A 14,500-nucleotide genomic window follows, 5' to 3' on the forward strand; every position below is an offset into this window, starting at 1 on the left:
ACCCTCTATTGACAATTAATCAAGCAGACATTTCAATCTGCGAAATTTACGCGGACTTTTAGTATTTTGACGTAGGAGGGTAAAAGATCCAGTACATGAACGAATAAGGATTACCCTGACTTTCACCTAAAATTAAGATATATGAGAATTGTTCTATATATAATTTTTATTTTTTGTGTATCTGTACACAGTATATCAAAAAATCAAATAAAATGCGTGGTATTAATTATTATAAATTATTTTATTTAACAAAAGGATAAATTGCCAGTAAATGAACTGGGAATTTCAGTGAATGAACGAACTCTATCTAGTGCATAAACTCTCGATTCCTATTAATAAATTCTTAAGTATATTTTCGGCTTGGAATTTAAAAAAAATTGTCAGATTTTCAGTTTTTGACTTATTGTATATTTTTTTCTACATTTTGCGCGATAAATCAAAAACTCTTTTACATAATAATAATAAATAAAACCTGTTTTAGAATGTATAATAGAGCCCTTTCATATGATATTATCCCCTTTGGTATAGTTATCTTAGTTTGAAAGTCACCTAAATTTTCTGGAAAACAGTCCAAATGACTACAGAGAAAATGAAACTTAACGCCCTTGTTGCATCCAAGTCGCTGGAAGAGTAGTGAGAATAATATACCGTAACACAAGTGTCTGATGTTATCAGATTTGTTCCTTTGAGCCGAGAAGTCACATGTTCTGATGCTTTTTAGACAATCTAAGATCTCTCATTAAGTGATCCAAATAATTTTGATTGAATGGTCTAAGTTGAGATGTAAAAAAGTCACTACATCGTCACTACCTTCTGAAAGTTCTTGAAATGGTAGATTAGAGGTACTGGGTTGGGGCTGAGGTACAGATTTATCACCAGAAGTCAGAATCGTTCAAATTGCAGACTGCAAGTTACAATAGAGCCGCTTGGAACAATTTTTTTGCTGTTTCTTCTGGTAATATTCACAACGCAGAAATAATAATCATCATGGTGTTTAGATGGTTCGCGCCAAATAATAAAATTTTTTTTTAGTAAAAGTAGTTAACTATTCTTATTTGCTCATAAACGCAACGAGGAAATACAGCTTCCACATATAAAAATTGGAGTCCAGGCCTTGCTGTTAGCTGCTAATGGGTTCTCAAAGTGGCCCGAGTATGCTTGTTTTACTGGGCACAAAAGGAAAGAATGAAAGGAGCTTACCCAGTACATCTTAAAAGATCCGTTATAGATACATGCATCCTGCCATGCCTTACCTATGCCAGCCAAACATGGGTCCAGACAAAGAATATAAAAAGAAATAGTAACTTGCTAAAGGGCGATGGCAAGTTGCATAAATTAAGCAAAAAATATTCAAAGTGAGAATTGAAGACATAAGAAAAAAGACAAAGCCTACAGACACCTTGAGACATGCCCTAAAACTGAAATGCAAATGGTCATATTGTATCGATTTTTACAGATGAAAGAAGGACAGGTAGGTAGACCGAAGACGCGTTGGTCTAATGCTATTGTGCAAATCGCGAGAGAAAATTAGCTTGATAGTACCAAAGACAGAGAGAAATGGGGATACCCAAGAGGGATCCATATCCAAGAAAGAAGAATACCAGAATAAATATAAAAAAAATTCAAAAGAAAAATAAAACCGATTTCAAAATCACAAACACTAAAAAGTAAAAAATAATTTAAGTTATTGTGGTTTTTGAAGTCGGTTTTATTTTTCTTTTGAAAATTTTTTATTTCAAAATTTTTAGTGGCCCCACTGTACTATAATAATATGCCATGCCCAGCTAAAACCCTACTGTTTACTAAGCAATTACACTGATCGCGAGCAATTTGCTCTTATCCATTGAGGAGTTCTGTTCTCCATCTCAGAAGATATTCATCAAATTTATATGGGACCACCTGCAAAGTATACCTAGCTTTTCAAAAAAAAATAATTTCCAAATCGGTCCAGGCGTCTTTGAGCAATCGGTGAACATACATTAAAAAAAAAATTGAATTTGCTCTTATCCATTGAGGAGTTCTGTTCTCCATCTTCAAAGATATTCATCAGATCTTTACCAAATTTATATGGGACCACTTGCAAAGTATACCCTATCAAACAAAAAAAAAATCCAAATCAGTCCAGGCGTCTTTGAGTAATCGGGGAACATACATAAAAAAAAAGATACCGACGAATTCAGAACCTCTTCCTTTTTTTAAAGTCGGTTAAAAATATACTAAGATTTACTAACATGGTGTTATACCACAGAGTAGCAAACAGAGGCAAAGCTTCTAAGAAGCGAGCAAATTTTATAACTATTTTGGTAGGGTTGGCACTGGAGGATACAATTTAATTAACAATAGTTATTTGTTCAACAAGATGGTAAAGTTTGTTTTTGTTGTGTTTGCTTAGTTTAAATATCGATCTTTAAATATCGATCCATAGATCTAAATATCGATTTTGAACGAAATCAGTCAATTTAGAAAGAATTATAAATGGTGCCAACTTTTTTAAATTTTGGTTACAGTTTCCTATTTTGTGATCCCAGGGAGCTCTAAATATCGATTTTGAACGAAATCGGTCAATTAACAAAGAATTTCAAAATGGCGTCGACTTTTTTAAATTTTGGTAACAGTTTCTTATTTTGTGATCCCAGGGAGCTCTAAATATCGATTTTGAACGAAATCGGTCAATTAACAAAGCATTTCAAAATGGCGTCGACTTTTTTAAATTTTGGTAACAGTTTCTTATTTCGTGATCCCAGGGAGCTCTAAATATCGATTTTGAACGAAATCGGTCAATTAACAAAGAATTTCAAAATGGCGTCGACTTTTTTAAATTTTGGTAACAGTTTCTTATTTTGTGATCCCAGGGAGCTCTAAATATCGATTTTGAACGAAATCGGTCAATTAACAAAGAATTTCAAAATGGCGTCGACTTTTTTAAATTTTGGTAACAGTTTCTTATTTCGTGATCCCAGGGAGCTCTAAATATCGATTTTGAACGAAATCGGTCAATTAACAAAGAATTTCAAAATGGCGTCGACTTTTTTAAATTTTGGTAACAGTTTCTTATTTTATGATCCCAGGGAGCTCTAAATATCGATTTTGAACGAAATCGGTCAATTAACAAAGAATTTCAAAGGCGTCGACTTTTTAAATTTTGGTAACAGTTTCTTATTTTGTGATCCCAGGGAGCTCTAAATATCGATTTTGAACGAAATCGGTCAATTAACAAAGCATTTCAAAATGGCGTCGACTTTTTTAAATTTTGGTAACAGTTTCTTATTTCGTGATCCCAGGGAGCTCTAAATATCGATTTTGAACGAAATCGGTCAATTAACAAAGAATTTCAAAATGGCGTCGACTTTTTTAAATTTTGGTAACAGTTTCTTATTTTGTGATCCCAGGGAGCTCTAAATATCGATTTTGAACGAAATCGGTCAATTAACAAAGAATTTCAAAATGGCGTCGACTTTTTTAAATTTTGGTAACAGTTTCTTATTTTGTGATCGCAGGGAGCTCTAAATATCGATTTTGAACGAAATCGGTCAATTAACAAAGAATTTCAAAATGGCGTCGACTTTTTTAAATTTTGGTAACAGTTTCTTATTTCGTGATCCCAGGGAGCTCTAAATATCGATTTTGAACGAAATCGGTCAATTAACAAAGAATTTCAAAATGGCGTCGACTTTTTTAAATTTTGGTAACAGTTTCTTATTTTATGATCCCAGGGAGCTCTAAATATCGATTTTGAACGAAATCGGTCAATTAACAAAGAATTTCAAAGGCGTCGACTTTTTAAATTTTGGTAACAGTTTCTTATTTTGTGATCCCAGGGAGCTCTAAATATCGATTTTGAACGAAATCGGTCAATTAACAAAGAATTTCAAAATGGCGTCGACTTTTTTAAATTTTGGTAACAGTTTCTTATTTTGTGATCGCAGGGAGCTCTAAATATCGATTTTGAACGAAATCGGTCAATTAACAAAGAATTTCAAAATGGCGTCGACTTTTTTAAATTTTGGTAACAGTTTCTTATTTCGTGATCCCAGGGAGCTCTAAATATCGATTTTGAACGAAATCGGTCAATTAACAAAGAATTTCAAAATGGCGTCGACTTTTTTAAATTTTGGTAACAGTTTCTTATTTTGTGATCCCAGGGAGCTCTAAATATCGATTTTGAACGAAATCGGTCAATTAACAAAGAATTTCAAAATGGCGTCGACTTTTTAAATTTTGGTAACAGTTTCTTATTTTGTGATCCCAGGGAGCTCTAAATATCGATTTTGAACGAAATCGGTCAATTAACAAAGAATTTCAAAATGGCGTCGACTTTTTTAAATTTTGGTAACAGTTTCTTATTTTGTGATCGCAGGGAGCTCTAAATATCGATTTTGAACGAAATCGGTCAATTAACAAAGAATTTCAAAATGGCGTCGACTTTTTTAAATTTTGGTAACAGTTTCTTATTTCGTGATCCCAGGGAGCTCTAAATATCGATTTTGAACGAAATCGGTCAATTAACAAAGAATTTCAAAATGGCGTCGACTTTTTTAAATTTTGGTAACAGTTTCTTATTTCGTGATCCCAGGGAGCTCTAAATATCGATTTTGAACGAAATTGGTCAATTAACGAAGAATTTCAAAATGGCGTCGACTTTTTTAAATTTTGGTAACAGTTTCTTATTTTGTGATCCCAGGGAGCTCTAAATATCGATTTTGAACGAAATCGGTCAATTAACAAAGAATTTCAAAATGGCGTCGACTTTTTTAAATTTTGGTAACAGTTTCTTATTTTGTGATCCCGGGGAGCTCTAAATATCGATTTTGAACGAAATCGGTCAATTAACAAAGAATTTCAAAATGGCGTCGACTTTTTTAAATTTTGGTAACAGTTTCTTATTTTGTGATCCCCAGGGAGCTCTAAATATCGATTTTGAACGAAATCGGTCAATTAACAAAGAATTTCAAAATGGCGTCGACTTTTTAAATTTTGGTAACAGTTTCTTATTTCGTGATCCCAGGGAGCTCTAGATATCGATTTTGAACGAAATCGGTCAATTAACAAAGAATTTCAAAATGGCGTCGACTTTTTTAAATTTTGGTAACAGTTTCTTATTTTGTGATCCCAGGGAGCTCTAAATATCGATTTTGAACGAAATCGGTCAATTAACAAAGAATTTCAAAATGGCGTCGATTTTTTTAAATTTTGGTAACAATTTCCTGTTTTGTGATCCTAGGGATCCTCAGATATTGATTTTGAACAAAATCTATGACAGTTCAAGAAAATAGATTTTAAACACTATTTAAATTATTATTATTAACATTAAATTAAATGAAAACACGACGCGCGACGTGTACTGCAGCCCCTGAGCTTGAGCACAGGCCGAGCCGGTATAAACCGATTTCTCTCCGTACGCGACGTAGCGCCTGTGCTCACGCACACACGCGCCTCAAGCTTGTAGTAGTGTACCTATCGTAGCGCGCTTGTATGAAGCTTTGACTCTGTTCGCTACTCATGTGGTTATACAACGCAATACCACACTCACAAACACTCGTACAAACATACAACACACTCACACACACACATGGACGCACGCACACGCACTTTTGAACGGTTTGAACGGAACACGGTTTTGAAATTGAAATTGAAAAAAGTGTAAGAATTTGTAAGAAAATATTTAAAAAAGGTATATCAGCCGGTTTTTTATTCCAGCTCTTAATACATGTAAAAACGTCCAATCTGTTCATTTACTCGAGCCTTTACCCTAGTACCTAATTATATCGACCGCCCCATATCAAAACAAAGTAAATGTCATTTTTCCGAAAATCGTTTTATGTCATAAGCCTAACTTTCATAGTATGTCCCGTTGTATTGTAAGGACACCCACATTAAAGTAAAATTAAAAGCTAGTAAGTCGCTTTGACCATTTTAAAAGGGGCAGGTAGATAGGTCGCAACTCTCATAGCCCAAGTAAAGGAATAAATCCGAGAACAAACTTCGTGATTCTAGATCAACGGGAAGTACTGTATAGGTTTTCTTGACGGACGGACGGACAAATGGACAGACAACAAAGTGATCCTTTAAGAGCTCCGTTTTTCATTTTGAGGTACGGAACCATAAAAAAGAAAATGATGCACATGTAATGAATAAATGTGTAGGCCAGTCTTCACACTAAAATATTTAAACCCCTTTAATTTAAAAACTGTCATAGCCTAGTGGTTAGAACGTCCGCCTCCTAATCGAAGGTCGGGGGTTCGATCCTGGAATCACGCACTACTAACTTTTCAGTTATGTGCGTTTTAAGCAATTTAATATCACTTGCTTTAACGGCGAAGGAAAACATCGTGAGGAAACCTGCATACCTGCAAGTTTTCCATGTTCTCAAAGGTGTGTTCCTAAACTTCTCTTGAATTTAAACCACTTACTAGGTTTTGATCTGAGAAAGAAATTTGACATTAATTGTCAAAATTGAGAGACCTAAGCTTGTATAAGAACACAGAAGTGTCATAATTCGTGTTCACTTTGCCTAACGTCTCTCGGAGAGCAGAGAGAGATTTAAACTGTTTCTTATAATCACTGGCCATATTTCAAATGCGAAAGTGTGTTTGTTGGTTTAATATTCAATCACGCTGCAACGGAGCAACCAGTCGACGTGGTTTTTTGCATGGATACATTTAAAGACCTTGAGAGTGACATCTCTCTCCGCATCGTATTCTTTATTGCTGAGGGTTGTGACCTCTTTCCATTATTCCTACATCTAATAGTAGGTTTTCTTGGGATAATAATGCAGTGGGTTCAAAGAGCCTACGGAACTCGACTAGAAAAACGAGATTTTGACACTTAGGTTTAACGGTTATGAATTAGTTATTAATATCAGTGATAAAATTGATTAGGGCTGTCAGGTAAAATGACATTTATCTCGGAAAATCAAAGAGTGTCCACGAGATTTTTTTCCAAGTTTGCGCTACTAACTACATATATTATGAAGAGGAAAGGTTTGTTTGTTTGTTATCGATAAACTCTGAAACTACTGAACTACTTGCACTAAAGACATAATCATCAACATCAACCGACAGACGTCCACAGTGAACATAGGTCTTTAATAGGGTCTTCCACATGCTACGGGTTTGCGCCGCCTGAATCTTTGCGCTTGCGCTTGACGACAATCATGCTTTAAAGAAAGCAATGATGAGGTCCAAGTTGGAGCACGCTTACCTAGAAGATGCCTATTCACTCTTGGCTTGCAGGTATCTAAGGTATATATGGCAGGAAACACGGCCGCCGAAATGGCGTTCCAACCTTTAGGCTCTCCCCATTGCCCGCAGCATGAATCTGAGCTTTCTTATGAGACCCATGGTTATATTATGTACATATAATATCTCATAAGAAAGCTCTAACACACAATCCAGCTAAGTAAGTCCTAGCTAGCTAGCCGACAAATCTAACTCAGGCAGCCTTCGGGAACCTTCGAGATGTCTCTGTCCAAAATTCCTCAATGCTTGAAGAACAGTCTTTGAATAGTGCATATTGTCAGTGATGAAATATGGATCCGAAATATAGGTCTTTTTTTTGTACACAGGAAATGCCTGACGCATACCCCTCCGTCATGTGGGGCTTGCACCAAACTTGCACTACTACGAAATCCATTTCGGAACACGGCACCCGGAACGAGGCGCGCTATCTCCTAACATAGGTATAATACCTATTTAGAACACTTACTATCTGTCATCATAATCTATGACAACCTCCGAGTATTTACCTGGTAAAACCGTAACTTTAGAATAAAATTTAGTATATAAGCAGGCTTCATTTAGAAATGAAAAAATCCCTATTTTATTTTTCAACGATTATAAACACAACTTTCATTCAAAAATAATAAGCTTAAATTCATTTTAAATAATATTTTGCGACGAAATGACGCGCGCAGTCCGTCCGCCATTGGAGTCCAGTGGACACTGAATTCCATAGAGCGCCTGCAAGAAAATAAATAGCACAGGAAGTTTTTTGGTTAGTTTTAGATTATTTAAGAAACGAAAAACATTTAGTATAAAACTAACAGTTAAAATTGATTGCTAAACCTAAACATATCATTTTCTGGAGGTTGGCTTCAAAGTATCAAGATGTTAAAGAAAACTTTTACAGAACAAGTTGCGAACAGCAATGTTTTCAACTTGGTTTTTTTTTTTATTGGGATAATGTATACTAAATAAAAAGAGGCCCTTATAATCTTCACAAACTGAAGTTTTTAATTGCATGTATTTAATAGCTGTTAATGCTTTAGAAAAATAAACAATTTACTTCAAAGTACAGCATTTTTGCGATTTGTCAAATAGCAATTACCTTAATCCGAATGGAAAGGGAAGGGTGGCCTATGCCACAACAATCTTGAACGCCTCTCGATACGTAAGGAATTCTATCATTCAGAGATTTACGAATCGAGACAGACGAGTTCGTTCAATAGCTAGTAAGTAGTAACAAAGCTGTTCGCACGAGCGGACCACTCGTCACAAGACCACCTACGTGGCACACTCGTCCTTCAGACAGGAAGGCTCTATCCGAGTCGAGTTGCAAGGTACAGTAGACCAAGACGCCTTAGCCAAGCCGGCTAGAACAGATGTCCCGATGACTAACCATGGACCACACCGTCTAAACGGTGTCCGACAGAAATCGTACGCAGGGGGCCAAACAGCCCCGAACAGATTTCCCCATTTCCTTCACAGGATAATCGAAATATTAAGACCCCGGCCACAACAATCTAAACAGCTACTCCTAATTTGAGGTACCACCAAAACCTCTTCTCATAGACATTATTCTCTTGTTCCAGATAATAGTTCAAATAATGCACTCGCTATAAGACAATGGATCCTCTCACGTGGTTGTCGCTGGGGCTGCAGTTAGCGGCTCTGTGCTCCATCGTCGGCGCACTGTTGTTGTATCTCCTGAGGAAGGTACGCGTGGCTGAAGTGCTGCCCGTTGAAAGCGCGAAGACTGTGCTCGTCACTTCTGTTGACTCCGCACTCGGATTGCAGGTAAATATTCAACGGGTGATGGAGAGACCTACCTATACTTTTCCAAGCATGTTTAAAGTTGCTCTTCGTAATCAAATCAGAAATGACGCTAAATCTAAATCACGCTAAAACAACGCCTTACTCTGTATCAAGCTCAGGTTTGGTCAGACATGGAGTACTGAGAGCTGCTACCTTTGCGATGGCTCTGCCAAGTACCAACTCAATGCATTAGACTCGTTAAATCGTCAACGCGTTCTAAGAATTATTATTGTAGATCAGTCAGATATTGCTTGGTTTACAGCACCTATGCAGTGTCACCTGTTTAAAGGTCTTTTATATCGGATATAGATACCTACATTGGAGAGTGTGCTCAGGAACTTCACAATCTTGTCCCTCGTTCACTATTTTGTCACAGAACCACGAGAATTTGAGAACGTTAGCACCGTTATGTGGTAGACAATTTGACATCCAATCTACACGTACGAAATTTTTTGTTTAACGTCTTTGATACGATCCGCTAAGGTGTGCCATGCCCCTCCGGCGTTATGTTTTGCCAAGTTCAACCTAAATACCTTCTAGGTAAGCACGCCCCAACCTTGACCTTATCTACATTGCTTTGCCATCAAGCGCAAGCCTATCTCACAATAAAAAAAATAAAGCAGGAGTCTCAATATCTTTCAGATTGCAACCTACCTAAGCGGTAAAGGATGGCGTGTAATAGCCGGCTGTCGTCCCGGAGGCTTGGGGGCACGCTTGGCAGAGTCCTGGCTGCAAGCTCACGTGGCGGCCACGCCTGAGGACCAGCCGCCGCCGAGGCTGGCGACTTTAGAACTGGATGTGGCAAGGGAAGACTTGTTGGAGGAAGCGGCGCGGGCGACGGCACAGCATTTACCGGCTGGCGAACATGGTAAATAAGATTTCTTCCTGATTTTTTTGCCATCATGATTATCATGATCTACCCTTCGCCGGCTCACTACTGAGCACAGACGTCTTCTCTCGCAGAAATAGAGTTTTGGCCATAGTCCACCACACTGGCCAAGTGCGAATTGGCAGGTTTCCCACACCTTTGAGAACATTACGGAAATCTCCGGCAAGTAAGTTTCCTTGCGATGTTTTCCTTCACCGTTAAAGCACGTTCTAATTCTAAGTATCTAATTGTTCAAAACGCACCTAAGGAACTCCGAAAAGTTAGAGGTGCCCAAGATCGAACTCAGGACCTCCTGAATAAGAGGTCGACGTCTTAACTCTAACCCACTAGGGTACTCTTACTTACCGCTTATATTTCCTGTAATTTTTGTTAAAGGAATAAACACAAACAAATAGCTCTGTACATTTTATAGACCTACCTAATAAGGTCGAAAGTTGGTAGCAAAAATTAAATTAAAAAATGTCTATATTTCAGCAAGTTGCAAAACGTATTTTTGAAAAAAAAAAAAAAAACGATTGGAATACAAAACGAGAGTGCACTGCCCGGGAATCGAACCCGGGTCGCAAGAATGGGAATCTTGCATGATACCACTACACCAGCAGTGCTTATTGATATTGGTTAAAAGTTAACTACGCTTTTAAAATTTAAAAAGTTATCGATAAAAATGTAGTTACGAGTAAATTATAACATCAAAAACGTTTAATAATAACTAATTAACGAAATTAACAAATGTGTAAATATTATGCCTTCTAGAGATGAATTAAATATCCTCGTGATGCCTAGTGCCATCTGCCGAACCCTGTACAAGTTAGTCGGTACATAGCACGAAGAGACTGCCAGCAGGACCACGATAAGTTATCTCGACGAACAAATTGTGACTCATGTACCTAGATGCCACTCTTCTCGAGTAACATGCTTATAAAATAACTAGCTTTTAAATACCCATGGCTTCGTACGCGTGGATTGCCTACATTAACCCCCTATTTTACCCCCCTTAGAGGTTGAATTGTCTAAAATCCTTAGAAGATGTCTACATCATAATATTATACGAGTAAGTAGCTATCTTCACTGCATGCCTTTTAGCCTGACCCGTCCAATAGTTTGAACTGTGCGTTGCCGTTGATAGATCGGTTAGGCCTTTTCTTTTACATATTTAGAAGATAGATGTCGCCCAGCTAGCTAATAACCATAGAGTAGGATTATAAACCCTCAAATTTTATTACCCAGGTGTATGGGCAGTCATCAACACTGCGGGGAGCAGCGGTCGCGGCGGCGCAACTTGTTGGGAGAGCGCGCTGAAGAGCAACGTGCTCGGAGCGCTGCGGGTCGCCCGATCCTTCTCGCCGATGCTGGCCGCGGCTGCCTCCGACCATCCCTATGCTGGACGACTATTTTACATTGGTAAGATACCTAAACCTTCTGTGGAAGGCTGTACAGAGGTGTAGGAGTTTTCACTAAAAGACTATTTTATATTGGTGAATAACACCTCGTAAGTGGGTAGTGCTGGTAGGTAATCAAAGCCACCTTATAGCTCGTTCACACAGGCTGCGTAAGCGTAAACGTAGCGCATACCATTGCGTTGTAATGTATGGAACTGTATGAAACATGGCACTCCGCTTGCGTAAAGCGCGGACGTATGTGTAACCCGGTGTGTTAGGGGTTTACACGCGTCAATACGCACATGTACGCAATTGGTGTGAATCGGCCTTTAGATACTGTAGTGATAGGAACCTAGGTGCGCAAAGTTACCATAGAGGGGAACCGACACCTATAGCTATTTTCGTGGCTAGATAGCTACAACCTAATGAAACCAATGTGGAGATTATATGGAATAATTCCATACCTACATAATATTCCAATATGTATATTGTAACTGATCTTTAAAAAATGTTCGAGAATTTATCTAGAGCTTTTAAACCTTGTCATTCATTGTAACTTATCTTCAAGTTACTTTCAGTTATGCAATGCTCATTTCAAAATTCAAATCTATCTATGTCACTTCATCAAACTTTCAAGCGAAAATTCAACTCATCTACTTACTTCGTTTCTTTGCAGGACTCACATCAGATACCGCATGCGATAGCCTTAGCCGGCCAGACGCGGAAAGCGAAGGCAGTGCAGGCGCGGCCGCGGTTCGGTGGGGGACGTGGGGAGCGGCGCGAGCGTTGCGCGCCTCGCTGCGAGCGCGAAGACTTCATGTAGTATTGCTGCATGCGCCGGACCTGTCTGCTGCAGAGATATACGCTCCGCCCGTGCAACTCACACCGCCTAGCCAGCCGTCCAGGTACTTCATACATCCTATTGTTAAATGAAACTCCGTGTGGAGTCTACAGCAAAGGCAGGCGCGACTTGGGTTAAGTGACGGATGTGAGAAGCGGCTCGAACGCGAAAACTTCAGTATTGCTGCATGCGCCGGACCTGTCTGCTGCAGAGATATACGCTCCGCCCGTGCAACTCACACAACCTAGCCAGCCGTCCAGGTATTTCATACATCCTATTGTTAAATGAAACTCCGTGTGGAGTCTCCAGCAAAGGCAGGCGCGACTGGGGTTAAATGCCGGATGTGAGAAGCGGCTCGAACGCGAAAACTTCAGTATTGCTGCATGCGCCAGACCTGTCTGCTGCAGAGATATACTCTCCGTGTGAAGAGTCTACAGCAAAGGGTTAAGTGGCGGATGTAAGATTCTTCAAAATATTGACTAAAAACTTGAAGACAGAAATATCCGAATAGCCCCAATTTTCGGGGCGAAGAGGATCATGTATAACATAGGTATATCTACTAGTTTTTATAATAATTCTTGTCATCTCCTTACAGTCGACCAGAAACCCCAAGTTCAGAAGTGAGCTCATCATCCACCGCCACATGCGCAGTGACCATGCCCGGAGAAGCAGCTGAATACAGTGCAAAGGTGTTGCCCACAAGCGCTTTAAAGGTCTTAGAGGAAGCTCTGACGTCACCCTCGCCGAGAGACTCCTACTATTTGAAGATTAAGCAAGATTCTTGGTTTACGCGAATGCCCTCTTTGAGAGCTCATTAATTTTCGATTACACTTTTTTATTGCTATTGCTAAAGTTGGAAGTTTTTCTGAATCACAGTTTAGGTAAAACCATTTTCAACGTGTTCAAGACAAGTCAAATTATTATTGGGTATTTAAAAGTATCTCCTGTAAATAATGTAATATTAATGTTAAGTCAATATTGATTTGTTTATCCGTGTACGTAATCGAAACTTAATGATATTAAATAGTAATCTCTATTTTTTAACTGTTGAAAGAAAAGAAAGTTATCATATAGTGGACAAAATGCTTTAATTCTAAATGCCACACTGATGATAAGAATTGTAATTTTTCCATACTCCATACCTACTTATATCTATTTATAAATGCGAAAGTGTCTGTCTGCTAGCTTTTCACGGCCCAACAGTTTAACCGATTTTGATGAAAGGTACAGAGTTAGCTTATATCCCGGGGAAGGACATAAGCTAGGTACTTTTTATCCCAGAAAATCAAAAGTTCCCACAGGATTTTTAAAAACCTAAATCCAGGCGGACGAAGTCGCGGCCATCATCTACCAAAATACATTTATCCAAAGAGACACATACACACTTAACAGGAATAACTAAGTTATGCACATTTTCATTTGAATTTTTTATTGCTATATTATAAATGTTTATGTATTTTGAAGTATATTCTATTATTTAAGGTAAGTATCTCGACCTACTGATCCCTTATCGAAGGCACGGGATAGTAGACGTGTCAAATTCTGTGTACTGATTTGTTTAGATCAAATCAAGTCTTTGTAAAGTCAGTACTGTTCGACTTGACGATTGTGATGGAATGATCACATCACGATTTCATATCAACTTTTGCTTTAAGCTATCGATTGTTTTCGAATCACATATAGTGCCAATTATCTACATTGGTTTATTAGAAAGTTACTGAAGGATATAAGGCGAAGCGATAAGGCGAAGAGATGAGACACAGTCATTGATAGATGAAGATAACGATGGACTGAAAGATTATTATTATCTAATGCTGAAAGCATTTGGCACGACTAGTAGTTTTTTTAAATACTAGCTCTGCCTATAGATACTTGGTAGCTTTTCCTAATAATCTAAGAAGATATTGTACCTAACCGAGCTCAATTAAAAATATATTGTAAATGACTACTTAAAAAATATTATAACAGTCTCATTTCTTCGTTGAATCTTGAGTGCCTTCACCAGTGACATAATATTTTATATCAGTTATGTTTATAGGTTTCATTAACTTGTGTGCGTTTGTAACGGTTGGTGGCATTAATATTAACAGTTAATGATCAACTTAATAAACACTCGTGTAAATAATGTTTGTGTTAATAAAACATTTCTCGTATTATTGGCTTCTTTTATTTCAAGATATTACCATTACAAACGGGTGGGGCTAATACAATTTCTCGAGGTAAAAATCAACCAGAATGTACCTCTACAAAATTTAAAAACATAAGTATTCAAGTCGGCTAAGTTCTGAGCCTGTTAAAAATCGGTTCAGTAGTTAAGTTATTAAAAAGTAACAGTTTGTGGCTTTCCAACTACTTACAA

At 37.9% G+C, this 14,500-nt stretch overlaps 1 protein-coding gene and 1 non-coding gene across 3 annotated transcripts in view; one reads left to right on the plus strand and one right to left on the minus strand.

Annotated features, from left to right (window-relative positions):
• The window catches only part of LOC123873284, a 58,695-nt gene extending 44,398 nt beyond the window's left edge, over positions 1–14,297 (plus strand). For both annotated transcript variants that reach the window (XM_045918074.1, XM_045918075.1), the window contains exons 2-6: positions 8,810–9,014; positions 9,675–9,900; positions 11,149–11,322; positions 11,977–12,205; positions 12,737–14,297. In XM_045918074.1, coding sequence (XP_045774030.1) covers positions 8,844–9,014; positions 9,675–9,900; positions 11,149–11,322; positions 11,977–12,205; positions 12,737–12,959 — 1,023 coding nt within the window. In that variant the 5' untranslated portion in view covers positions 8,810–8,843 and the 3' untranslated portion in view covers positions 12,960–14,297. The remainder of the gene's footprint in view (positions 1–8,809; positions 9,015–9,674; positions 9,901–11,148; positions 11,323–11,976; positions 12,206–12,736) is intronic.
• On the minus strand, positions 10,456–10,526 carry Trnag-ccc. Its single transcript has one exon. It is a non-coding gene; the product is annotated as a tRNA-Gly (tRNA).
• Positions 14,298–14,500: the final 203 nt, after the last annotated feature.

The sequence above is a fragment of the Maniola jurtina genome, chromosome 16, assembly GCF_905333055.1.
Source record: "Maniola jurtina chromosome 16, ilManJurt1.1, whole genome shotgun sequence".
NCBI lineage: Eukaryota > Metazoa > Arthropoda > Insecta > Lepidoptera > Nymphalidae > Maniola > Maniola jurtina.